Genomic DNA, 27,529 nt, shown 5'->3' on the forward strand with positions numbered 1-27,529 from the left:
CTCTGTCTATCTGCTTGACTAGTTGGCATCCTCAACAGAGTATATTAACATCAAGGCTGTACAAGTTCCCTAAGATGTTGAGGTTCACAAGTTCTACCTTCATTAATGGAAATGAACACCATAACCTTCCTTTATTGGAAAAGAGGAAAGGACAAATATAAAGTTAAACCATCTAAGGCATGGATGCCTAATAAATGGGTGCTATATTGTTTTACCTTGATTTTCCCTTCGCAGTGTGGGAAGCCATCCATAGGAGGCAATTCACATTTTTCTTGAGCTCCATTAATGATATCTATGAGGAAAAAAAAAAAGACAAGACTATCATGAGTAATAAAAGAGTGGGATAAAAAAGCTTTATGGGTAAAATAGGAGGTATACATCCACGCAGGTTGGCTTTGCATTCTGAGAGAAACTACAAAGTTGACAAGTCATTATAAATCTTCAACAAAAATAATTAATAACGATTGACATTTATATAGAATTTTATGGCTTGCAAATCACTCTGCATACGTTATCTCATTTGATTCTCACAACTGCCATGTAAGTTAGGGAGTTGAAGCTATTACTATCCCCATTTTACAGATGAAACAGACAGGTGAAGGAATTTGCCTATAGTCACACAACTATTGAATATCAAAGGTAGGATTTCAAACCAGTTTCTTCCAAATTCCAAGACCAGCATTCTTTTCACTATACAATCTGTCTTCCCACTGTGGAGAAACAGCAAAAAGCCAACAGCTATCTGCATTTCAATGTTTCAGGAAACTTATTTGCCCTAGTTTCCCTATTTGTCAAGTGGGCATAATGATAACTGATAACTGCCACTACTTATTTTATAGGAATACTATAAGGGTCAAAAGAGAACATATGTCAAAAGTATTAGTATTGAGGATCAATTAAAATGTATTGAACTTTATGAAGTATTGAATTTAACAATTTCAACAAGAACTCTGTCACCTTCTTAATCTTACCTGGAAGCAAAGAAGTGACTGACCAAGGACAAGGAGTAGAATTGTCCAGGTGTAAGAAGGGTGATAAAGACAATTGAAAAGAAACATAAATATTGCAATCTCATGAGAAAGAATACATATCACCTCAAAGAAAGCTCAGAAATATAGGTAACTGGAATCATACAGACCAGTTATAAAAACTCATTTTTTTTTAAACTTAAAGCATAGATCATTTTGAAATTATTCTGAGTTTATAATGGCTAGCCTGAAAGCCTTGGTTCTTTTAAACACATACAAAAACACATCAAGATGTTAAGCAATATGTGAGAAAATTATTAATAATAAAGCCAGGCCTGACCTTTCTTAAGGTCAGCCCAGAGTCAGGAAGTTAACTCACTGAAAACCACACCTGACCCTCAGGGGGTGAATTCTCTAACCTCAGCACTCTCTGCTCATGGACTGTCCTCAAGTCCAGTGAACCAATGGATTTGGTTGATACTGGCCAATTAGCTTGGAGCAGTGTGTAAGGACCCACTCTCTTCCCACCCACAGGTAGCTTCAGCCCTCCCAGGCAGAGGGACTGGTTTGGGTTTTTTTTTTGGCCTGAGACTGGGAAGTGGTGGGTGTGCACCTGGTTGTAGGTATGTAGGGCTTCTGAAATTTCTGAACACCACATATTTTTTCTTTAAATGCTTAACGCCCCAAACTGGTGCAGTAGCCTCTAATTTCTAAGTAACAAATATATTAGAAACCCCAGCTAATTTTCCCTAAACTTGGGACAGAAATAGGGTAACCACATTTGGTTTTACTCATCACAAATATCTCCTCATAAAGCTGAGAAGTGGTGATGTTTAGGGGAGAAGGAAAAATAATTTGCAAATTTTAGCTTAAACCAAGAAGTAAGATGAAAACAAATGAAAAAGATCAGACAAAAAATGAAAAAGATCTGTCATGATTTCTATTATATACTATCTACTCTATAATGATGGTAGATTATAATATCATAGTTCTGAACATGCTATATGAGGATGTATCATTATGAAAACCAAGATAGGAGGAATAGCTGGATTATACCAAGTATTCACAGAACAAGGTCTGTGCAGGAAGAATCACAGTTTTGAAAGTATTAAGGAAACAAGTTTAAAGATATCTCAAAGAAAAGAAAATAATGAATAACTAAAAATAATCATGGATTTTACTATTTTTAAAAAAAGGATACCAAGAACTATTGATCCACATACCTTCTTTCTCTTCTCTAAAGTCATGAGATTTCATACACATGACAGAAATTTTTGATTAAAAATATCAAAAAAGGACTGTCAGGATTCTGTAGTTATTGTTTATCAGATTAGTGTCTTACTGAGAGCCTCTTTGGGATATCAAGTTTATCAGTTGAGAGGAAGCTATAATATATAATAATATATAAAAAATAATATATATAATATATATGTCTATTTGGAATAATTCTTTTAATGGCCTATTTTCAATTAATTTTATTAGTATTATAAATATTCTTTCTTTTGTTAAAATCAAATTAACCAAAGATTTGTCTATTTTGTTGTGTTTTTTCCCACAAAACCAGCTTTTAGTTTTATGTTAGTTTGATAGTTTTCTTCCTTTCAATTTTATTAATCTCTCCTTTGGTTTTCAGAATTTCTTATTTGGTATTTAATTGAAGATTTTTAATTTGCCTTTTTTTCCCCTCGATTTTATTTGCACGTCCAATTTATTCATCTGTTCTTTATTTTACAGATGTAGGCATTTAGTATTATAGAGAGTGTTAATATGAATATATGGATCACCTGGATTTGATGGAGGTATCTTATTATTCAAAAGTATTTTTTATGGGACCCTGAATTAATAGGAGCAAAATGCTCTTTGCTCAAAGACTTCAAAATGAACCAGTCCCTATTTACTTTCCCCAAGAGAATAAACAAATTCAAATGCCCCTTTGAAATTCCCATGCACTATCTTCTTTCCCCAGGAAGGAAAGAAAAAAAAAAGAGACCTCTTTCATAAACGCCCTCCTGTTTCCACCTATCTATCCATAGCATCTGCTTTAAGTTGAGCGGTTTAACTGATTTGTATAGTTTAACTGATTTACATTTGTAAACATGGGGGGAAAAACAATCTTAAAAACTCTTAGAAAGAAGAGCTTTGAGCTTCTCTCTCTTAGGAGAGAAGTCTCCACAAGATCAGGTGTTATGTCTTTCTTCTTGGGACAACAAAATATTAAATTGATATTATGTTTTTTTTCTGTCTGTCTCTGATCTGTTTCATAGGAGGATAGGTATGGATATCATGTTCTCTGGTCTGGTTAGTAGGAGATATTATAATTTCTCTGATCTGTTTATTAATTTTATAGGAGAGATTAAAGATTATTTCTCTGATTTGTTTTTAGGAGACAGGCAGATACAAAAGCTATAGGAAGGGGCAGCTAGGTGGTGCAGTGGATAGAGCACTGGCCCTGGAGTCAGGAGTACCTGAGTTCAAATCCGGCCTTAGACACATAACACTTACTAGCTGTGTGACCTTGGGCAAGTCACTTAACCCCAACTGCCTCACTTTAAAAAAAAAAAAGAAAAGAAAAGCTAGAGGAACTCAGTCTCTCAGGTAACTTCTCTGAGATTGTAAATTAAAGAATTTCTTCATCAGTAGAGGGAGTTTTTTCACTTAAGAGCTTCCTTCCTAAAATGATGAAATCATAGCTCTGGACCAAAAAATAACCCTGATTAATTTATATCTCTAAACATTTCTGGAACTGTTTTTCTCCTCTGTAAAATGAGGAAGTAGGTATGTCTGTGAAAGAGATGGTATCTGAAAGTCTCAGACAGTTTTAGACCTATGATCTTACTTGAAACCCAGATCATAATGATATTGTACTACTAAAATTATGATGTAGACAATGGAATTTGAGACACCAATTCTTTTGGAAATACTGTGCAATTTTTATCTTACAAATTCACAGTTTTAATCTTTTCTCCTTTCTTATCAAGCCAGTAAATTCCTACTTTTGATAAAACCTCTATGTTTCTCAGAAACACTTTGTAAATATCCCTATTGTTTGCAGAGGGACAGTCAGTCCCTAGGGAGCTTCTTCCCTGTTTTGTTAAAACAACTTTGCCAAGGTCATTCTTTCACTATTCAGCACAGGTAAGGTACATCAATTTACTTCACAATAATACAGAAGCCATAAAAGGTGTTTAGAACTAAATCAGAGAAAAATCAGTACCAAGAAAGCATAAATAATTATTACTGCTACCACTACCATTACTACAATTATCAGTCTGTCTTCTGATTTTGCAAAAGAATATAATTTGATTTAAATGATATATATGTATATATATATATGTATATATGTATATATATATATATATATATATAAATAAAAATTAACAGAAATTCATTTTCTTTCCCTCCCAACTGCCCCCATTAGAAAAAAGAAAAGAAAAATAAAACCCTGGTAACAAATAAACATAGCGTGCTTTTACAAATTAAGCAAAGACATTGGGCCCAGAAAAAATCAGACCCAATATAAAGAGTATAAACTGTGACGAGGAGGTGGTGGTTATGGGTATTGGTTGGTGGTAGTGGTGGTTTTGGGTAGTATTGCTGTAGTTGTTGGTAATGGTTGTTATTTTATTTTATTTTATTTTATTTTTTGTGAGGCAATTGGGATTAAGTGACTTGCCCAGGGTCACACAGCTAGTGTTAAGTGTCTGAGGCTAGGTTTGAACTCAGGTCCTCCTGAATCCAGGGCTGGTGCTCTATCCACCGCGCCACCTAGCTGCCCCATGGTTGTTATTTTAAAAGAAAGCCTTCCCATATTCCTAATACTGTTTTGTTTTGGTTTGGGGTTTTTTTTGCAGTCCCTGGCACTCACTACTGTCAAAAAGTATTAGAACTGAGGCGTGGCTAAGGGCAGGAATAACTACATAAGATTGTGAAATAATTAAGTTCATCAGGTACTAGGGCACATGAGGATGGTAGGGCTGGATCATTTCTGTCCATGGTCTGTTTGAATAGTCTATCATGAAGCCTAGAAGAAACTGGAGTTACACAAATCCTGAATATCATATGCTAAGAGATTCTAAGACTAATAATGAATTTCCATGAAGAAAGTTGATTTAAGTTTGTAAAGTCATGCATTTCTGGCTAGAAAGGACCAGAGAAACCAAGTATTCAGGCCTAGGATAGTCAAGTGATTTGCCCAAGGTCACACAAACCAGGAGAGCCGCAAGATTTGCACCCAAGTACTCTGATTTCTAGATTGAGCTCCAGGGAAGTACTTTTTGAACCAAAGAAATGCTCTCTTCTTTGATCTTCAGTCTGAATCTTCCTACATGACTACAGCAGTAACAAGTCTGAGAAAATGCAAAGTCTGTGTTGTGACATCAATTAGCTCAAAGTTTTTTATTCCTTAAACAGGCAGTTTTTTGGCTAATTCAATGAGGCTTTCTCTAGAGATTCATTAGTCCTTGATAGATTTTCTGTCATCTGTTTAGCTACATACTCGTGGGGTCTGAATGGAAAGCGCCCTTCTACAAGTTCTGTTTCAGGCAGGAGAAATCAGTAGGTCTGAGAAACACCTAGGTGAGCCTAGGATAGAAAATACATAGATGATGCTCGTTCCATAAAAAGCATTCACATAGGCAGACAAGAGGTGGTTAAGAGGTCTTCCAGAAACAAATGCTTAGAGGAATCATGCAAACAGATAGACACTTATGAGGACAGCTAGATGCCGAGAGAATCGCATGTTGGGGTGAGCCAACCACACTGCAGACTAGACTCCATTATTTAAGTTCCCTTCCTTGGGAAGGCAGTGTGATGTAATGAAAATAATACTATGAAATGTGAGGTTCGAAGGTCCCTTCCTGCTCTGCCTAAGGAGTCCATTATAACTCTCTCAAGTGGAAAAAGGGGTATTCAGTCCTGACCTAAGGACAAAAGGAAGAACAGACATGTCTTGCAGCACTTTCTTGTGCCCTATTTCCTAGTTTCACATTCCCTTCTCCATCCTATCCTCTCTTTATAATAACTCAAATTCTCCACTCTTCCCCTTTTTCCTAGCAAACCTCAGCTCCATGGTGATTCTTATGGGGATGTCAATAGCTAATGTGTCCAGCAGGTAAATATTAGTGAGGTATGAAAAAGTTGCCTTCCCATCAGCCTCCAAAGGCTTGTTCTACAAGTGTCATGGCTATAATGAGGTGGTTGGAGCAAGGAATAGGTACATTTCCTGTCACTAAATATTTTAAGGGGCAACGAAGGAACCATCAATAAGTGTAGCAGAAACAAAAGACTCAGTGCCCCAAACAAGGGATGTGTTACCACCGACACGCTGAGTATCTCTTTTGCTACAGCGGGTATTCTAAACTTGATCTGTGGATAGATTTCTGGGGACTCATGAACTTGGAACTTTTAATATTTTGGTTATCTTCAAGACAATTGTTTCCTTCATAATATGATATATTTTATTCATTTAAAAGTTATTAGTGTGTAAGAGGGCCCATAGGCTTCACCAGACTACCTGGAAAATCCATGACTCAGGAAAGAAACAACCCTGGCTTTGGGCAGATTTTTAGCTTTGGTTTTCTTACTGGCAGATGAAGGTAAGGAATAGAAATAAGTTAGAACACAGAGAGTTAACAAGGTAAAAGGGATAGTAGGAATAGGAAATGGCTAATGATAGAAATAGAAGAAAAGGTCTAGCGACTATAATGTCCTATATACATTATCTGCTACACCATTGAGAAACCTAGGTGGTGCAGTGCATAAAACACCAGGCCTGGAGTCAGGAAGACCAAAAGTCAAATTTTGCCTCTTGACACTTAATAGTTGTGTGACCCTGGGCAAGTCACTTAACCTGTCTGCCTCAGTTTTCTCGTCTATAAAATGGGGGTAATAATAGCACCTACCTCCCAGGGTTGTGAGGATAGAAATCAAATGAGGTGATATTTCTAAAGCGCTGAATAAACCTTAAAGTTCTATGTGAATGCTAGCTATAACTACTGTCTTCCTTGCACATTTCTTTGTTTATGTAAGATAACGTATTTAGAGCTAGGAAAGTCCTTTAGTAGAAGTTAGGTGGCACAGCAGATAGAACTCTGGACTTGGACTCAGGAAAATCCAAGTTGAAATTCAGGCTCAAGTACTTAAGAGCTATTTGACCCTGGGCAAGTCATTTCACTGCTGTCTGTCCAAGTTTTCTCAACTGTAAAATGGTGCTAATGACAGCACCTACATCCCAGGACTGTTGTGAGGATGCAATAAGATAATATTTGTAAAGCACTTAGCATAGTGCCTGGTACAGACTAGATGCTTCATAGATACATGTTCCCTTCCTCTCAAAGTTACCACACTTCATATTTACAACATCACTGGGATCAAGAGAGGCAATAGTGATTCATTTTTGTTGTTGTTTTTCCTTCATTCTTTTCTTTTCTTTTTTTTCTTTCTTTTTTTTTTTTTTTGGTGAGGCAATTGGGGTTAAGTGACTTGCCCAGGGTCACACAGCTAGTAAGTGTCAAATGTCTGAGGCCAGATTTGAACTCAGGTACTCCTGACTCCAGGGCCAGTGCTCTATCCACTGTGCCACCTAGCTGCCCCTGTCCTTCATTCTTGAAGAGGACTATGACATAGGGATGATGTCATGACTTGTAGTGAATTGGATTTAAGTGAGGGACAGCTGTACAGAGTCACCAACCTCGCTCTCTCCTCCAGAGCAACCTGGGTTCACTGGCAAAATATATATCAGGATGACTGGAGATGGCTCCAGAATATTTTTAAGGCAATTGGGATTAAGTGATTTGCCCAGGAACACACAGCTAGTAAGTGTTTGAGATGAGATTTGCACTCAGGTCCTCCTGACTCCAGGGTACACTGCGCCACCTACCTAACCCCTCCCTCATTTTTATAGGTCAGGAAAAGAATTCTCAATATCCCTAGATAGTACTTCAGCCCATGACTTCTACCATAGACCTCTGTCCCGACTATGATGAATCATAACTATTATCTTTGGGGTCTGGGAATAAAGAGAGGTATAAGGCATGCTCCTAGCCATTAAGGAGCTTAAAACATCATCGGGAAGACAAGAACTATGCCTAAAACCTAAAGAGGAGGGGCCAGCACAGTCTATGGGCCCAACAAGTGCTGGAGGAAGTAAGGGTTCTGGGAGTTCAGAGAAAAGTAGTAATAGGGGATCATCATTTATGTGGGGGCCCTTCAGTTATAAGCCTTTGACTTGGAACTTTGGGCTCTGAATGGAGTCTCAGAAGGGATTGCTACATAGCAGAGAATGATCATTTGTACAGAGGATCTGAGCCAGAGGAAATGGATTTTAAGTGTAACAGGAGAGATTTAAATAAGACAAAAGGAAGACCTGAAAATGAGTGCTAATGTTACACTGTAATTTCTTTATGATGTGGGTAAAGGGGAATAGAATGAACACCGTTGCAGCTGGTTAAACATATTTTATCAGGTTTTAAAATACCTCATTATGTTTCTTGTGATATGTTTTAACTCATGGCCTATCTGAATCTATGTACCGATGAGCATATATTAGGGGCTTATTGTACACAAAGTAAAATTCTGAGGGTTGAGGGAGATGCAAAATTCAGATAACATATAGTCTCTGTCCTTAAGGTGCTATTCTAATCTAGTTGGAGGAAGATGGTACCAACAAAGGTAACTATAATATACAATATTGTAGCTTGGTAAAACTATCAGAGGGTTACAAAACAAAATGCTATATGACATCTGAGGGGAAGGGAAAGGGTAAAACCCCCTGGAGGGGTGGTATTTGAATGGGGCTTTAAAGGATGGGTAGGAAATCAGTAAGTGGAACAGGGAGACTGGACTCCAGGCACATGAATATTCTGGGGAAAAGCACAGAGGTGTGAGAGTATAGAACAGGTTAGAGAAACAGAAAGACAACCATGTTGGCTTGAGCTCAGAATGCATGGAGGAGAGTACAGGAAGTCTGTTAAGAAAGGTAAGTGGGCAACAGGCTGTGGAGGGTTCAGAGTAAGTCCATGAATTTTACTAGGAGGCAATAGGAAGATGGTGAAGATTTCTGAGAGGAAGAGTGATTTGACCACACCTATATAATAAAGACTATTCTCATAGTGCTAGAAGAGGCAGTTTAGAAAAGAGAGTTGGGATGTAGGTGGGGAAAGCAGGAAAAGTCATTGTGAGGCTACTGAAATTCATAGTGGTGGTAATGAAAAATGGGACATGGGTGGCTGCAGTACAAATAAAGAGGAGGGAAATGGAATCAAGAGATGTCACCAAGAGAGAAACAACTGACTGGTTAGGAGAGGGAAGAAATGAATCAAAGACAATAGTAATGATTCAAAGACAGGAGACTAGGTCAACAAAGACACCACATAAGGAAACAGTGAAATCAATGAGAAAAGGTATGAGGTGAAGAAGAATGAGTTTACAATCCAGATCATTTGAATTTGAAGTGAGGTGGGACAGCCACATGTAAATACCCTATGGGCAGTTGGAAATGCAGGTCTTGACCTTTAAAAAAAAAAGGGAGGGGTCGCAGTTAGAGGTAGATAAAAATGGACATCAAAGTTGAGGGACTAAATTAAATTTACTTCAATAAAGAGTGTTTAAATAGCTAGACAGAAGGCAGACATGGATAGATGTTTAGGCAATACTAACATTAAAGGATTGGGAGGAAGAAGAAGGGGTACCACATACCAGAATTTTATTGTACAAATGAATCAAAGTTCACAGATTTAGCACCAGGAATTCTATAATGTTCCACAATCACACTCTGTGCATAAAAAATGGGCACACCATATAATAAAAAAAAAAAAAATCACCTATTTCCAATTGCCATTGGAACAGTAAAAAGTATACCCTACCTGTGACTAAAAAGATCCAGTTTGTACTTACAGCAGGATATTGGAAGTCCTGACTTTATAATGTTTTTATATTGTCCACCATGGAGGAAATACTTAATATGGTGGATGTGGGGTATTGGGAAGAAGATGGATGTGCTTTTGAAAAGAGGAAGAAATGAAGCATAAAGAAAAAGACAGAACTTTGAGTGATTCCTGACCCTTCAGAATTCAATTTCTTTTAAAAGTTCATTTATTTTTAAAATACAGTTTAGTAAAAATGTCCAGCATATGAAATACTTCTCTTTGGGAGAACATGCACAACACAGTACCCTAACATTTCAACCAGAACTGAATAGTCAGGCATCTGATATGTTGAGGGCTCCTGTCTGGTTGTCTAAGTGAACCACAGCTATTTTAAAGAAGAAAACAGCCCAGCCCAACCCAGAAACCTCAAAAAATGACCATCTGTCTAGGAGAACTTAGCAGAATTCCTTATCATGTTATTCAATGGATTCTAAGACACTGATCCTCATAAGAAGTGGCACCATTCAGTCCACACAGAGCTGATACAGGTGTCTATAAATATTTTCTTTCCAAAGGCAAATCTCTCAAATGGTACTGTCTTGTCCACAGGATAAGATAGCTTTTATTTCTAAATACCTTATAAATTATGTGAGGATGTAGTCATCCTTATCTAATAACCACAAGAGGGAAAAGTATCTGTGTGCCTATAACTTTATTTTAATTTTATTTTTTTGTTTGTTTCTAAGTAATCTGATTCAACTTTACCTCTCTCACAAGATGTTTGTCCAGACTCTATAGTAGCTGGCTTCATTTAGGAGATTATGGGGCAGCTGGACAGGAGGGGAGTAAAATTAGATAATGTAACTGTATAATTGGGAATGGTTATTACTATTGTTGGATTGTGTATGCTGATGAGTTTCATAGCCTTCAAAAGTCAGTTTCACATGAAAAACACAAAAGCTAAAACACATATAGCAGCGCTTTAGGGCAATTCAACTTTTACGTAATTATAAAATGACTCCACTACTCTATCTCAGGGAATAATCTAGGGTTATATTTCTGGTACCAATGCCTAGCAGAAGTCATTTTCTGTTTCAAGTAAAGATCAAACAAAAAGAAACAAACAAAAGACCAAAAATCCATCAAAATTACTCACACCAATTTCATTATCATCAATAGGGTGAGAGCACTGGAAACTACCCCATATAAGCACCAGGTAAAGAAGAAGGGATGCTTTGCCTTCAAGAAGAGAACTTAGTGGACATATGATCCTGGGTCTTCAAGCATTTGAAGGCCTGACTTAGAGAAAGGGTATAAGACATGTCGTGTACTAACTATGCAGTTCCAAGAAGACAGAAGTAGAAACAATGGGTGGGAGTGATAGGCAAATATTGCTGCTGTTTCTATATTAGACCTCAGCTGTTCCTCTGGAGAGCAAAAGTTCTTAAAATCATGGAGCCCATGAATTTAAAAAAAATTGGGAGGGGGGGTAACTATTTCAATATAATTGTTTTCCTTTGACATCCTATGTATTTTATTTTATGCATTCACAACATTATTTTAAGAAGGGGTTCATAGACTCTGAAGAGATCCACAAAAAACAAAAGTCATTTTTTCCCTAAAGGAATGCATCTTTAAAGTTATATTGTCAAGTCAATAAGAAAAAAAAAATAGTCTGCACTTGGGATATCATCTGTGAAGGAAATAAGAAGCTCAATTCACTAAAGAAGATCAATAACTCTTCTTATCATAAAATACAATACAACAGTGATCCAGGGCAAGTCATGTAACCCTCATTGCTCCATGAAAAAACCCAAAAACCCAAAAAAAACCACAACCAAACTCCAAAACACAATATACAAATTCTTTAGAGAGTTTCATGGACCCTCAAGAGGTTAAGTGACTTGCCCATGTGAATGACATTTCCCTGTTAACCCTCTATCTACTATAGCACACTGCTATAAAAGAAAATGGTATTTGTCATAACATTTTCACTTTTTTATACACAACTTTTTATACAAAGAGTGAGCAAAGATGTCATCTATTTGACAGAGATGATGGCAAATAATGTACAACCAACTTGCTACTATCAGTGTGGAAAGGAATGGTAGGATCAATAATAAAATACAGTAGATAATCCCCAATCAATTGTATTTGGTAATGGAATGCAATGTATAAATATTGTCCCAGAAGATTTAAATTCCTATTATGTTTTTTTCTTAATGAAAATATTAATATTAGTTTAGGTCATTTACAAGGAAACCTAATATTTGTAAGATTAATACTCAATACCCAAATGAGAAATAATCCAAGGATATAAATAGATATTCTTTGAGGGAAGAAATAAATACTGTTAAAACCACATGAAAAATGTTCAAATTCCCTGATAATTAGAAAAATGAAATAAAGACCACCTAAAGATACCACATTATATCATCTAAATTGGGGGAGGGGAAGAGGGGGAGAGAGAGAGAGAGAGAGAGAGAGAGAGAGAGGTTAAAGTCTTCCTAGAATTGGGGGAACAGTGGAGGAAAAAGAACTTTGGAAAAATAGGTTAGTATTAGATTACAGAGAAATATGAAATCCAGGCTAAGGAAACTGGACTAAATCTTGCAGACAGCAGGGAAAGCTGCTGATGGTTTTTGAACAGGGAATTGACATGATGTAAAAGCAATAACCCATTCTCCAAGAACAGGAAAACAAAATAAAACAGGGCAACTTTTTCTACTTTATGAGGAAATCACATACAGAAACTCAATGGTAGCTAGGCCATATATACCTAAAGTAAGATCAGTTGTATATTTTCAGGTAGAATGGATTTTGAGATTCTAAATCAAACATTCACAGCTATAGCCATTCAGCTGATTTACAAACACATTTGGAAACTGTAGCTTTATTGGTCTCTCACATAAACAATTAGGTTGAAAGGGATTGCGTTTTCTATATATTCCTGATCCTAGAATATGGTTAAGATAACACCCCCGACTGCCTCCTCCCTTCCCCCTCCTGTCTCTGTGTCTCTCTTGCACATATGCACATGTGGGGAAACACAAGTGATTCAATCAACTATGCCAAAATGCATGTGTAGAAACAATTTTAAAAAGCAATGTGGGGCAGCTAGGTAACCCAGTGGATAGAGTACTGGCTCTGGAGTCAGGAGGACCCGAGTTCAAATCCAGCCTCAGACCCTCGGCAAGTCACTTAACCCTGATTTCCTCACCAAAAAATAAAAAAGCAACAAATTACCTGATCCCCAGGCCTTGCACAAATAGTAACTTAGTTCTTAGTCCTCTAACTATTAAGGGTTTTGACAGTGCCTAGTCAGTGCACATGTTAATAAATACTGTTTAAGATGAAAAAAAGGGCAATGTATTCCTGGAAGCCCAGTTATGAGGCATATAAATCAAACTGAGCATACAGACATACATATGCTGGTAAATTCCACAGTTCAAATATGCTCAATGTCATAGTCAAAAACCTTCTAGGATATGGTATATAGTTTTTTAAAAAAGTATAGGTCTATTCCACACAGTATTGAATGATTAATGCCATGAAATATGAAGTAGTGAGAAGCAGCCAATGCATTGATATGCTTAAAATTTTATATAAAGTGGAAAGTAGAGAAGCCAGGGAAGGGGGTGGGTTGGGGAGATGCTAATGAAATACACACAGTTTTTATTCTGCTCATTTATTTTTTTTTCAAGAAATTTGTCAATTGTAATATATGACTATCAACTCCATAAGGGTAGCTAAAAGTCTAAATTTTAATTTAATCTGTATAGCGCCTGTCTCCTGGATACCCCTAATCAGACATGCAGGACTGGAAAAGACAAAGTATGAGAGCAAAAAATGAGAGATGGAGAGCTGTAGTTCAACACCAGTACACATCAAAAATTAAAACTATAAAAAGAAAGTCTTCAGGACATTGGAGAGAACCCACACAAGGATGTAGGAAAAGATATAGATGGACAAGAAGCACACAAAATTAGAAGGCAGAAAGTAGATGCCTCCTGGGAGGTAGAAATAGTTCTTTTATCATTTTAACTCCTAGCACAGTGCCCTGCACATAGTAGGTGCTTAATAAGAGTTTGTGAAATTGAAAGTATGGAAGATGGATCCCCATTGATGAAATGGGAGCCCTTGAAAGGTCAAAGGTCACAGGAGCCTAAAGGAGTATGAGGACCCAAGAGCTGAAGCTTCAGTAGTGAAGAAAATAGATTTGAAAACAGTTGAAATTCTTTTAAAATTTATACTTTTCATAGCAGCATATCTACACCATTTGCTTTTGGAATGGATGTTGAAACTGAGTTTGCTGAATAATTTGGATAATCACTCTTTTATGCATAAATCTGCATTTATTCATCTCTATGTAAATGCCATTTTCCTCGAGTTTATTCTTAATTCCTGCTCTCATTTCTGCTGCAACAAAATGTTCTTTACTAGCATTTTAAACAGTAATATAAGGCATAATAAATATTCCAAAGGGACGTTTATGGGGACATTATATTCATATTTTTTATGCTAAGTAGACATTAGATTCTATACTTTTGTAGAATAATGATTTTACATATTAAGCAATATGAAATTTTAACTGGATTGGCTTATAAAATCTATAAAAATCATGAGATTCTGTGAATCATGTTTTCAAAAATCCAGGTTTTGGTATCGAAGCATTTTATTACTAATTTAACTTTGTCAACTAAGATGCAGAAATGTACATAAGAAAAGTGGTAACATTAAAAATTGAGGCGTTATCACTGAAGGACTACCTGTAATACTCAAGGTGGTGCCTTAAGACAACTTCGACACCATGATTCTTTTCCAAGATAGATTATTTATTTACATAATATCCCCATCCTACACACAGCTATTTTGTTTGATGACAAGAAAGATAAATGTGTGAGATTCCCTTAACGGTGATGGATCTTGGTAGTTAGAAGCACAGTTCTCCCAATTCCCATCCACCCTCATATTCCTAGTTAAGAATATGCTCATTTTCTTTCTGCCAAATAACAGGTTTTAGTAATGCATAGTCCACAGCTCTCCAACTGCTCTTATCCAGTCACAGGGGTTCCTGTCTATTTTTGTAAACCAAGAAGTTCCATGAAGATTCCTATTTTGTCTTCCTCCTACATCAGACATGAACTAGCTATGCAACCCTGCCTAAGTCGATTGATTTCTCTGTCTCAGTTTCCTCATCTGTGGAATGGGGATAATAATAATGCTTATCTTCAAAGGGTTTTATGAGGCTCAAATAAGATAATTATGTGTAAAACATTTTGTGTTTTATATATATATACATACATATATATATATATATATATATACTAGCTACTTATTATTATTATTATTAAAAATGAGAGGAAGAAATAAAAAGGGATACTACAGTGAAAACTTTCTTCCTCAGAAGAGGGAGAAGGTTAAAGTCTAAAATGCTTTGTAGCATTCAGGAAATTATTCAAGCAAATTTTTGTAATAAATATGTCTTCTTCGGGGCAGCTAGGTAGCACGGTGGATAAAGCACTGGCCCTGGAATAAGGAGGACCTGAGTTCAAATCTGGTCTCACACACTTGACACTAGGTGTGCGACCCTGGGCAAGTCACTTAACCCTCACTGCCCTGCAAAAAAAAAAAAAAAGTCATAAAAAAAATATGTCTTCTTGCCATACTATATACCCTTTGTCTGAGCCACTCATCATAGGAACTGAGGCATTTTGTGGATAAAACATCCTAGTTTTCTGCTGGTTACAAGGCTTCCATTTGGCAAAGACAAAAATATGCCAACCTCCCCTCCCAAATAAAAAAAACCTCTGCAATTTGTATTTTACCAGAAAGTATGAAATTATGTTGGGCACAGTTTTCTCACTTTAAAAGTATCACTAGTATGTCAGAGAACCAAGCTAGTTTAAATTTAGGCATGAGATCTTGAAGTTAAATTTCTGATGCTAGAAAAGGAGTTGAGAATGAAGAAGGTAGCCAAAGCTCTTTAGTGTTTCCAACAAAATACTAAAGAGGAAAGGCTTGAAGAAAAGAGTTAGGACTCAGTTCGAATTTAAGACCTATTCTAATTTGCTCATAACTTCTATAAAATGTACTTGCCCACCCAAAGGAGTAACTTTAGTCTAGTCAATTCAACCAACACTTCTTGATTGTGCTAGGTGCTGAAGGGAACAAATGAAGACATGAACAAGATATAGTCCCTGCCTCCATCTGAAAATTACAGGGTAAAAATAAAACAGGCATACAAATGCATGTAAACTAACCCCCTCTTATCTCTCCAGTCTTCTTAAACCTTGCTTCCCATCACATACTCTTTGGTGCAGTGATAATAATCTCCTAGATCTTCCACCAACAAGACCTTCCACCTCTCAGCTCTGGGAATGCTCTCCATCCCACATTCTAACTACTGACCTCTCTGGCTTCCTTTAAGTTTCAATTCAAACTCCACTTCTCTGGGAAGCCCTAACCCATCTAAATTTGGGTGTTTTCTCTCTTTTAATGATTTCCTATTTATCTTTAATATAGCTTGCTTTGTACGTGTCATTGGTGTCTCCCCCATTAGATTTCAAGTTCCTTAAGGAAGGGGACTTCTTTTGCCACTTTTTTTTTTTGTGGGGCTATGGGGGTTAAGTGACTTGCCCAGGGTCACACAGCTAGTAAGTGTCAAGTGTCTGAGGCCAGATTTGAACTCAGGTACTCCTGACTCCAGGGCCGGTGTTTTATCCACTGCGCCATCTAGCTGCCTCTTTTTACACCCCCAGCACTTAGCAAGCACAGTTTCTAGCAAATAGTAGGTGCTGAACAAATGTTTATTGATAGATTGGTTGATTGATAAACTACAAACCAGAGTATAAAAATGCATGAGTGGTGCAAAGCATTATTAGCATTCACAGAAAGGAAAGACTACTACTGGCTGAAGGGAATGTCTTCTGTCTATACCAGACTTATATCTCCCTCTTGAAAATATACCTATCCTACCAGATGCTAAGTTTCATGAGGACAAGGGTCTATATCTCATCTTTATATATCCTTTACAAAACCACCCCTGCACCATTCTCTGAATACAATATTTATTTAATAAATGTTGAATTGAACTGAAATGAATTAATTTATGTTATTTATTTTCTACTTGTGCTGAGCTGAGCTGGAATAGGACAACCTGAGGCAAAGACAGGAGGCTGCTTTGCCACTGGTCCCACCTCTAGTTCACCCCTGAAGCCATCATTAAAGGGAGGAAATCGCTGCGAAGAAGGGACCCACCTTCCTCATCACAATTAACACCAACTACTGACCAAGTGCCAAAGATGAGATGGCTAAAACCAAGAGCTTTGGGACTGGCAGCAACTCAACCCTTAGCTGAAGGCAACTAGTCCTATTTTGAACTCAGCACATACAACTATCATTCTGGGAAATGGCCATCACAGAGACATGCTCTGGCAGCTGCTTCTGTGGGGGTTGTAGTCACAGCTATTGAAGATCTAGAAAACAATGTTTCTCATCACCACCATTCTTGGCAAAGACTGGTTGAAATGGTACAACATCAGAAACTGATATGATTTTATCTGTGAGGAGGGCATTAGAAATGATTCATCACCTCTCTGCTTTGGTACTACACCCAAGGACCATGGAACCTTTCTATCTGGCTTAAAGCTGAAATTTTATATGTTGCCTCCCTCTTTAGAATGTGAGTTCTTTGACAGCAGAGATTGTGTTCACTTTTCTACTTGTATTCCCCATGCTTAGCTGAGTGCTCTAAACATAGGACTCACTTAATAAATGTTTTGCTCATTCATTCATTTATTCTCTAGTGGAAAGGAAATGAATAAGTATTCCTTTAGCACCTACTATGTGCTAAGGACCTTAAAAAAAATCTCATTTGATCCTTAAAACAACCTTGGGAGGGAGGTGTTATTGTTATCCTCATTTTACAGATTAGGAAACTAAGGCAGAAGAAGTTAAGTGACTTGCCCAGGGTGACACAGCTAGGACATATCTGATGCTGGATTTGAATACAGGTCCAGTGCTCTATCTACTGTGCCACCTACCTGCCTAGCAGACATTCTTACTTATATAGAAGAGTTAAAAGAAGATGTGAATTCTATCTCATTGCTACCTGCTGGTCCTCATTTGATTGGTTTAGGGAAATGAAACTGCACAAAAAACAACTGCTCCTAGGAAATCAATTTTATCCAGACATGGTCTGATTCCTGAGGGTCTCAGACAGCTAGGGGTTCTGTTTTATAATACAGTAGACAAAGAAAGTAGGGCCTTTTACAAATGCACCACTCTAGAGTGAACAGAACTCAGGGTACTCCTTTATGGAAGATAAAGCCAAACATCTGGTGAGTGAAACTCCTTTACTCAAGGACATTCAGTCACTAGAAGGGTACTAGTCTAGCCAGTCTCTACAGCTAACCCTCTGAGTCTTCTACTATGAAAGAGAAAATCACTAGATTGCTGAACTTTGCACATCAGCTCTGTTTTTTGTTTTTTTTTCTTATGGCATTTAATCTGCTTCTTGCTATCTTTAATTGTAAACTCATTACCTAATGATACTATTACTCATGAATTCTTGTGCTGGGGACTAGTGAAATTTTTAAAAAAGTGTTTCAAACTGTCTGTAATTAGTTTCCTTTGTAATGCTACATATTTTACTTTATGCATAATCGGAAAAGTAGGTCCTATATCCTTCCTTCCTTCCTTCTTTCTATCTGTCTTTCCATCCATCTGTCCATCCTTCCTTAATGGTAGTCTGGGTATCCCTGTCTCACCTTTGCTCTAAAGGCTGAAATTAGACGTGCCCCATTTCCTTTACCTAGGAAGTCAGATTACTTTTAACTCACTCTAGCTCAAAACTCCTGAACTCAACCAAGTCATTGTCCTCAGCCGCCTCTGTAGTAGGGATTACCTCTCCCAGCAGACATTTCACTAAACTTCCAAAATACGAAAGAAAGAAAGAGAGAAAGAAAGAAAGAAAGAAGGAAGGAAGGAAGGAAGGAAGGAAGGAAGGAAGGAAGGAAGGAAGGAAGGAAGGAAGGAAGGAAGGAAGGAAGGAAGGAAGGAAGGAAGGAAGGAAGGAAAGAAAGAAAGAAAGAAAGAAAGAAAGAAAGAAAGAAAGAAAGAAAGAAAGAAAGAAAGAAAGAAAGAAAGAAAGAAAGAAAGAAAGAAAGAAAGAAGGAAAGAAGGAAAGAAGGAAAGAAGGAAAGAAAGAAAGAAAGAAAGAAAGAAAGAAAGAAAGAAAGAAAGAAAGAAGGAAAGAAAGAAAGAAAGAAAGAAGGGAAGAAAGAAAGAAAGAAAGGGAAGAAAGAAAGAAGGGAAGAAAGAAAGAAGGAAAGGAAGAAAGAAGGAAAGAAAGAAAGGAGTTAAAAGCTCCTGCTTTTAATTTCAATTAAGAATAAGTTTCTTCTTTGAAAATTAGCAAAAATATTATCAACTTCCCCAAAATAACTGAAACTAAGAACTGTGTTGTTCTCAGAGAGATATTAGGTTTCTGCATTTGAGGGGCTCAGCATAATCCTTTATAGAATTTCTTCTAGTCCCCCGATACATACAATTAATATAGAATTATACCTACAACTAATTAACATGAAACATGCAAAGTCCCCTAGATACCTAGCCCTAGTGTCAAACTGGCAGGAGTTCTCAGTATTAAAGGCAAATTACTCTTGTCAGGATAGGGAGGTTGGCTAACTTATCTAATGAAAAAAGAGCTGGTTTGGTTACTTGGTTGTTGTCCTTTCATTCTCAAAGAGGACCAAATGGCATCACTTTGTTGGAGTCAAGGTACAGTGTGTCCATCAGTGGCTAATCAGACCAATACAAGCTCAGAAGGCTCTACTACAGGTTGGGTATGCATAGTCCATATGAACATGTGGAGTAGAGAGTTCTCTCAATTTGTGCATCTCATGTTTCTTTTGAGCTACTGCAATTCTGCTTTAGCATCTTTTCTTTGATGTGGACATGCCAAGCCTAGTGGTCCTTTATCAGTGTCTCCCATGTTTTGGGATCAATCCCAAAGTTCCTTAGAGAGACCTTGAAAGTGTCCTTGTATCACTTCCTCTGACTTCCATGTGACCACTTGCCTTCCCTGAATTTTCTGTAGAATAAGTCTTTTTGGCATTCCAACAATGTGTCCAACCCATCTAAGTAAGAATGAGTTCAGCACAACAGCTCTGTAGGCCTTCAGTTTGGTAGGCATTCTAATACCACTTCTCTCCTACACTTTCCTTCAGAGCCTCCGAAACAATGAGCTAGCTCTGGCAATGTGTGCACCTACTGCACCATCTATGTGGACATCCCTGGAAAATATACTGCCAAGGTAAATTAACTTATCCACAGCATTCAATATTTCTCATGTGGATGGTGTGGTGCTTGGCTGGTGGAGAACCTCTGTTTTCTTGGTGTTGATTGTCACGCTAAAATTAGCCCAAGCAGCAGAGAATTGCTCCATACTTTGTTGCATCTCAGCCTGTGAGTCTACATTGAGTATACGATCATCTGCAAACAAAAAAAGCATGCACCACTCCTCCACTTTAGCCTTTTCAAGTTAAATAATTCTTAGTGTAGTAAGTAGTTAATCTTTTTTTTTTTTTAGTGAGGCAATTGGGGCTAAGTGACTTGCCGAGGGTCACACAGCTAGTAAGTGTTAAGTGTCTGAGGCCACATTTGAACTCAGATACTCCTGAATCCAGGGCCAGTGCTCAATCCACTGTGCCACCTAGCTGCCCAGTAGTTAATCTTTTTTTTTTTTTTCGGGGCAATGGGGGTTAAGTGACTTGCCCAGGGTCACACAGCTAGTAAGTGTCAAGTGTCTGAGGCCGGATTTGAACTCAGGTCCTCCTGACTCCAGGGCCGGAGCTTTATCCACTGTGCCACCTAGCTGCCCCTCCAGTAGTTAATCTTTATGCCATTTTTATACTCACTGAAGGCATTTGACAACATTGCTGAAAACACCATGCTTAAAAGCATGGGAATAAGCACAGAGCCTTGCTTTGTTCCACTAGTGACTGGGAAAGCACAAGAACATCCATCATCCATTGTCCAAAACCCTGGGCAAACATGCTGTCATGAAAATTTGGATACTAAGGACAGTAGGTAAACAGAATTATGTTAACTGATAGTGGGGTTTGTTTTTCCTGGCTATCTACTGCCTACTAAAGCAAATCAGTACTGGAACAGAACTTTTCATCTATTTAGCTAAGCAGGTAGATGGTATAGTGTATAGAGCACTGCACTTCAAGTCAGGAGGATTTGAGATCAAATCCAGCCTCAGGCACTTATTAGCTGAGTGATGTTGGGGAAGTTAATCCTGTTTGCTTCAGTTGCTTCATCTATAAAATGAGGATAATAATAGCACTCACCTCCCAGGATTGTTGTGAAGAGAAAGACATTTGTAAAATACTTTGCAAACCTTAAAGTGCTACACAAATGCAAGACAGTATGATTGTTTAGTTGGTCATTAACTAAAAAAATAAGATGATGTTTTATCCTCTGTATATCTAATGCATATAAATGCAACATGTAATATATACATAATATAATACTTGCAACACAGCTTAGAACTTTATGAAGATATATAAGCATATAAGTCATTCCCCAATTAAGAAATGGTCAAAGGATTTGAATAGTTTTCAGATGAAGAAATTAACACTATCTATAGCCATATGAAAAAATGCTCTCAATCATTACTAATTAGAGAAATGCAAAGTAAAACTACTCTGAGGTACCACCTCACACCTATCCAATTGGCTAATATGACAAAAAAAGGAAAATGATAAATGTTGGAGAAGCTGTGGGAAAATTGGAACACTAATAATGCACTGTTGGTGTTGTGAACTGATCCAATGTGAGCGATTTGGAACAATGTCCAAAAGGCTATTAAACTGTACATTGTCTTTCACCCAGCAATACCACTACTAGTTCTATATCCCAAAAAGATCATTAAAAAGGGGAAAAGGACCCACATGACTCAGTGGCACAAGACTTCGATTCAGGAGACCCAAGTTCTACTAACTAGCTATGTAACCGAGAAGTTAATTTCTGAAATTCCTAGCCTCAGTTTCCTTATCCAAAAATGAGGAGATTTGATTAAGTGGTCCATAAAATCCTTTCCTGGTCAACTAAGTGGCACAGTGGACAGAGTGCCAAGCCTGAAGTCAGGAAGACTTGAGTTCAAACCAGACCTCAGACACTTACTAGTTGTATGAACTAAGGCAAGTCACTTAACTCTGTCTTAGTACCTTACCTGTAAAATGAGCTGGAGAAGGAAATGGCAAACCACTCCAGTATTATTGCCAAGAAAACCCTGAAAGGGGTCATGAAGAGTTGGACAAAGACTGAAATAGCTGAACAGCAACAAAAACAACAAAAATCCCTTCCAGTACTAACCTTCTATGATTAATCTTTGACCATCCATGAACAAGGGAGAAGTCCAACCTCCAAAAAATATTCAAAATAGTTATAGCTATCTACATTCTCTATCAATGGCTGGTGAGTACTACTACCTTAGGTTAGTCCACAAGTGTATTGAAAATTAAAGTTTAATCTTTGATAGATCACAAGTTAGGGGCTAAGTACAGCTTGTTAAGGTGCTGTTTTTCTGCTTGAATTTTCAGTCTGTTTCTGATGTGTTTGGAGTCGAATAGTTAATTGTATAGTTACAGTTTTTAGCCCAAAGCTGGAGAAGAGTTTAAATAACAGCCTTAAATTTAAAAGGTAAACTGCAGGTGCACAAGAGAATCAGCAGCATCAGGAAATAATTCACCCCTAAAACCCTCCTGCAGAACAAAGACTGTGATTTCACTCCTACTCCTTGTCTGCAAGAATTGACAAAAATCACTATAGAGATTTTAATCTACAGTATGTAAGCCAGATCTCTCAGTTTACACCCAGATAGCTTTCTCTTTGGGACTTAGGCTGAGTGTTGAACAATCAAACCAAAAACCTGTCAAGATGATACATATCAGACAAACCTGATGGATAATTACAAATTACTCCCCCTTTATCTTGGAAAGTCTAGACAAGTCATTTACCAAAAGGTAGGAGATGGGAGAGGAAGAGCTGCTTCTGGCTGCAACTGCAGGTAAAACTGAAATTACAGGTCAAGAAAATATAGAGCTTAATGATATCCACAGATCTTCACTCAACCACCCACTCTTATCAAGTGCACAAGGGAGCCAAGGGACTCATTTGGTAGCAGGATAGGCAAGGAAAAGATCAAAGAAGTACAGTAACTGTCTGGCTGATTTCTACAACCACTTGGAGCTGCCTGATGCATTATAACCAAAGAGATAGAAAAATCATAAAGAGCTTTTAAGATTTCTAAACGTGTGTGTGTATGTGTGTGTGAGAAAAGGGAATTGCATGTGTGTTGAATGAGAAGGCAACGTGTTGAAGTATAGAGGGGTCAGTTCCATGGTTCTTAAGTAAAAAGAAAGAGAAATGGAAAATAGGGACACTTCTTTGAGGGAGACCTCTAGTTTCTCAATACACATCCAGTTTGGGAGTGGTATTCCTTAAGTATAAGGCCAGTTTCCTTGGGAGGGAAAGGTGTAAACAAAAGTGTAAAGTAAACTAGGAAAGAAGCAAGTATAGAATATTTCAAGGTTTTCCTCAGGCTCCATCCAATGCCTTCCATTCCAAGGACCTAAATCTCATCATCACTCAAAGCCAGGCTCAAGTCTCATGCTTCAATAAATTTTACTGAGGCCACTGTGTGATTTTGTGACCATCTTTTTCACTGTACTCCCTTAGCACTTGCAGGTCAACCACACCACTTGGTACTTCATTATAAACTGATCTGAATGATTTAAAATTTTTCTTTTATGCTTCCCAATAAAACAACTCAATAGGCATTTTATTAAGTGCCTACCTTATGCAAAGACCGTAAGCTCCTCAAGCTCCTCAGATCACTTAGAATAAAACAAGGGACACAGTAGGAACTAAATAAGGTACTTGTTGACTAAAACACAGGTTATATTTGGTGGGAAAGGAAGGACAGCACAGAATTCCAGTGGTTCAAAGAGGGGGAGAGAGGAAGGAAGAATACAAGTGGTTCAGACAGATACGCCAGAGTACAACAGCCAGAGATCTGGAAGAATCAGGACTTGTCAAATATTTGAATAAAAAGGAAGAGGGGAGCAATTTAGAACGCCAAATTCTAACTAGTAATATTCATCCTGGATAGATGTTCCTGGAAGAATAAGAAAAATTTAAATGGCCAATCAACTTCCATGCTTTCGTGTTCATATAAAGGCTACTTTGTTGTACTCCTAAATATACTTGGTTCTTTATAATCATTGCATCTTTTCTTTTTATCACCTCCTCTTCACAAGCTAGGTTCCTTGAAACCCTGTAAGTAAAGTCCTACTGCAAGGGAGTCCAAGTCTCTTGCTACATTCTTTTATATACTGGTTCTTTTTCAACCTACTAGAGCCCCCATTTTGGGGGGGGGGGAAGTGTCAAAATATGTTGTAATGAAATTTTTTTTTTTTTGGTGAGGCAATTGGGGTTAAGTGACTTGCCCAAGGTCACATAGCTAGTTAAGTGTCAAGTGTCTGAGGCCAAATTTGAACTCAGGTCCTCCTGAATCCAAGGCCAGTGCTTTATCCACTGCACCACCTAGCTGCCCCTGTAATGAGATTATTAAAAAGGATTTGACCTGTATGATTTTTCCTACCCTTAACAGCATGCTTCTCTACTCTTTTCCTATCTTTTCAAGTTAATAAAAATTCTATCTTTTTATATATGAGAATACGAGCTTTAAATCTTGCCACATGGAAAAGTAGATAGTATCTTGAATGAAGACTTGGGAAGACCTGGGTTTGAATAACACATTTGAAACTAACTAACTGTGTGACCAAGGAGAAGTCACTTAACCTCTCCAAGTATCAGTTTCCATATCTATAAAATGAGCACAATACTACCTTTAATATCTGCTTTGCAAGGATTTGTCTTAAATGAGATAATCTCGGTAATGTGATTTGCAAACCTTAAAGAATGATATTACTACTCCTACTCCTACTTCTACTACTCCCCCCCAAAGACAGATATTTATCCAAAAGACACACATGGATGAAATCCAAATGATTAATTACATCTTTATAATCTATCAATTTGGCTCAATGGAAAAAATGGAAACATGGCCAAGATGGTTTGGGTATATATTTTCATACTTCCTTTACATTTTGACAAGGTAACTACAAGTATAACAGCATTTTTTCTTCCTAATAACTAAACAAGTTTGTGAGAAAATAAGCTTCATCTATCTTGGATCCTTTTCCTGGATTTTTAATAAAGTAACATAAATAACAGTAATAGAAAAGGGGGCAAATGCAGAAGATAGATAGCAATATCTATAGAATAAAGTCAATCCCATAAATAGCCTTTTGATCTCATATGTACCATTAAAAGAGAAAAAGTGTTTTGTTTCAAATCTAAAATTTTCTATGATTCCTTTAAAGTATAAAAATCATTCCACTTAGTGAAAAATATGGGTGAGAAATAAGAGACAATGGAGTTGTTCCCATGACGTGATGAAAATGAAAAAAGGAACCTTCCATTAAACCAATGTGGTTATGAACAGGAAATTCAGAGAAATGCACCATAACCCAAGGCAGTCACTCCCTCAGTTACCATTTAAGTTTATGACTTTGAGTTTATTTTGTTCCCACAAATTCTAGAAATTCACTCCCAGATCCAAGTGGTAATGCCTAATTATACATTAAAAAAAAAAAGTTTCTAGGTTTTCATGGAAGAATGACTGCCCAACCAAGGTTCCCTAAAACAGAGTCCTTCTGAGGCTTATATCAATAGGCTGATATCTAACTTAGCTTGCCCAGCTGGGCTTAATCATTCTGTGCAAAAGTCAGATTATGACTCCCCTATCTCTATCCAAATGGCAAAGACACATAATCCTTTTCCTTCCAAAAGGGAAAAATAGGAAAAGGAACATTTATCCTCAAAGTTGCCAATATGACTTCTTCTCCCTGAATGGATTTCATTCATTCATTCAACCATCAATTAATTATTAAATGCATATCTTCCCCATGAAATAAAGTTGTGAAAATCCTCAGGTCCAATTAAAAATTTTTTAAAAGCATAGAATTTTAGAAGTGTGTATAGCATATTCTGGAGTCATCCCAAATCCATTTTATCTGCCCCTGAGCAGGGTTATGTCTTCCCCTAAAGAGATACAAGAAAACATTTGTCTTAGACTTTTGAAAGGCCCAGATGAAATACACAACTAAAGGTTTTGGTAACTGAATCTGACTGAAACAAGTCCCATTAGTCTATACAGTAACAAAGATGAAGATGGGTTCCAACACTAACTCACAATAGTCCTTTGCTGCCGCCACTACCTTACTAATGGCTGTCAGGCCTGAGGGCTACTTTGAGTATGTGAATATGGTATTTAGATCATAGAATTTAAAGTGGGAAGGACCATAGAGATCCTGTAGTCCAAATCACCCATTTTATAGAAAGTAACAGCAAATGTTACAGAGATAAATAGACATATGATAAACTGTCAGGAATTTTATCATTTTATAGCAATTTCATAGATATACTTCTAGTCCTGCTGCCAAGAATAATCAAAAGAATTCATTATCCAGAAAAAAAAGTCCTGGAAAAACTGGAAAGCAATGTGGCCAAAACAAGACCAATATCTTGGATCTGAAACCAAGATAAACTTCAAGTGGATTTTTGACTTAGCCATAAAAGGGAACATCATAAGCAAATTGGAGACCCAAAAAAGAAATTATTCTTCAGATCCATGGATAGAGGAAGAGTTCCTGACCAAAGAAGGAACAGAAAGGAACACAAAAGATAAAATGGACAATTGTAATCATTTAAAATTAAATATTTCCACTAACAAAATCAATGCAGCTAAAATTAGAAGAAAAAACTGGGGGAAAATCCTTATAACAAGTTTCTTTGATAAAGGTCTCAACTCCAAAATATATATGGAACTTCTTCAAATTTGTAAGAATAAAAACCATTCCCCAACTGATGAATGGTTAAAAAGGAAATCAAGAACAGACAATTTGCAAAAGAATTAATCCAAGCTACCAACAGCCATATGAAAAAAAAAAGTATATATATACACTAAATAACTAATAGAAATAAATAACTAATAGAAAAATTAAAATTAAAGCAACTCTAATGTTTCACCTGACATTCATCAAATTGATGAAAATGACCAAAAGGGAAAAGGGCAAATGTTGGAAGGACTACATGAAAAGTTGCATTAATGTTCTATTGGAGTGAATTGATCCAACCATTTTGAAATGCAATTCCAAACTATGTCCAAATGTTATTAAACTGTACTTTGACCCAGTGATACTATGAAGCCTATTCTGCAAGAGAGAGCAAGCAAGAGAGAACAAGCAAGAGAGAACAAGTGAGAGTGAGAATAAGAGAGGAAAAGGACTCAAAAGTACAAAAATATATATAGCAGCTTTTTTTGTAGTGGTAAAGAATACAGGTAACTAAGGGATTGAACATCAATTGGAGGGAAGATTGAACAAATTATGATATATTAATGGGATGTAATGGAACATTCTTGTGTCATAAGAAATATCAAAAGGATTAGTTTCAGAGAAACCTGGAAAGACATCTTGAACTGAAGCAGAGTGATATGAGTGGATCCAGGGGAATAATGGATTCAGTAATGACAACATTGTAAAGAAAAAACCACTC

At 37.1% G+C, this 27,529-nt stretch overlaps 1 protein-coding gene across 2 annotated transcripts in view; it reads right to left on the reverse strand.

Moving 5' to 3' along the window:
* MGAT5 (alpha-1,6-mannosylglycoprotein 6-beta-N-acetylglucosaminyltransferase) overlaps positions 1-27,529 on the reverse strand; it is a 399,298-nt gene that overhangs the window by 160,446 nt on the left and 211,323 nt on the right. For both annotated transcript variants that reach the window (XM_043993188.1, XM_043993187.1), the window contains one exon: positions 216-292. In XM_043993188.1, the coding sequence (XP_043849123.1) occupies positions 216-292 (77 nt within the window). The remainder of the gene's footprint in view (positions 1-215; positions 293-27,529) is intronic.

Source organism: Dromiciops gliroides, chromosome 3 (assembly GCF_019393635.1).
Source record: "Dromiciops gliroides isolate mDroGli1 chromosome 3, mDroGli1.pri, whole genome shotgun sequence".
NCBI lineage: Eukaryota > Metazoa > Chordata > Mammalia > Microbiotheria > Microbiotheriidae > Dromiciops > Dromiciops gliroides.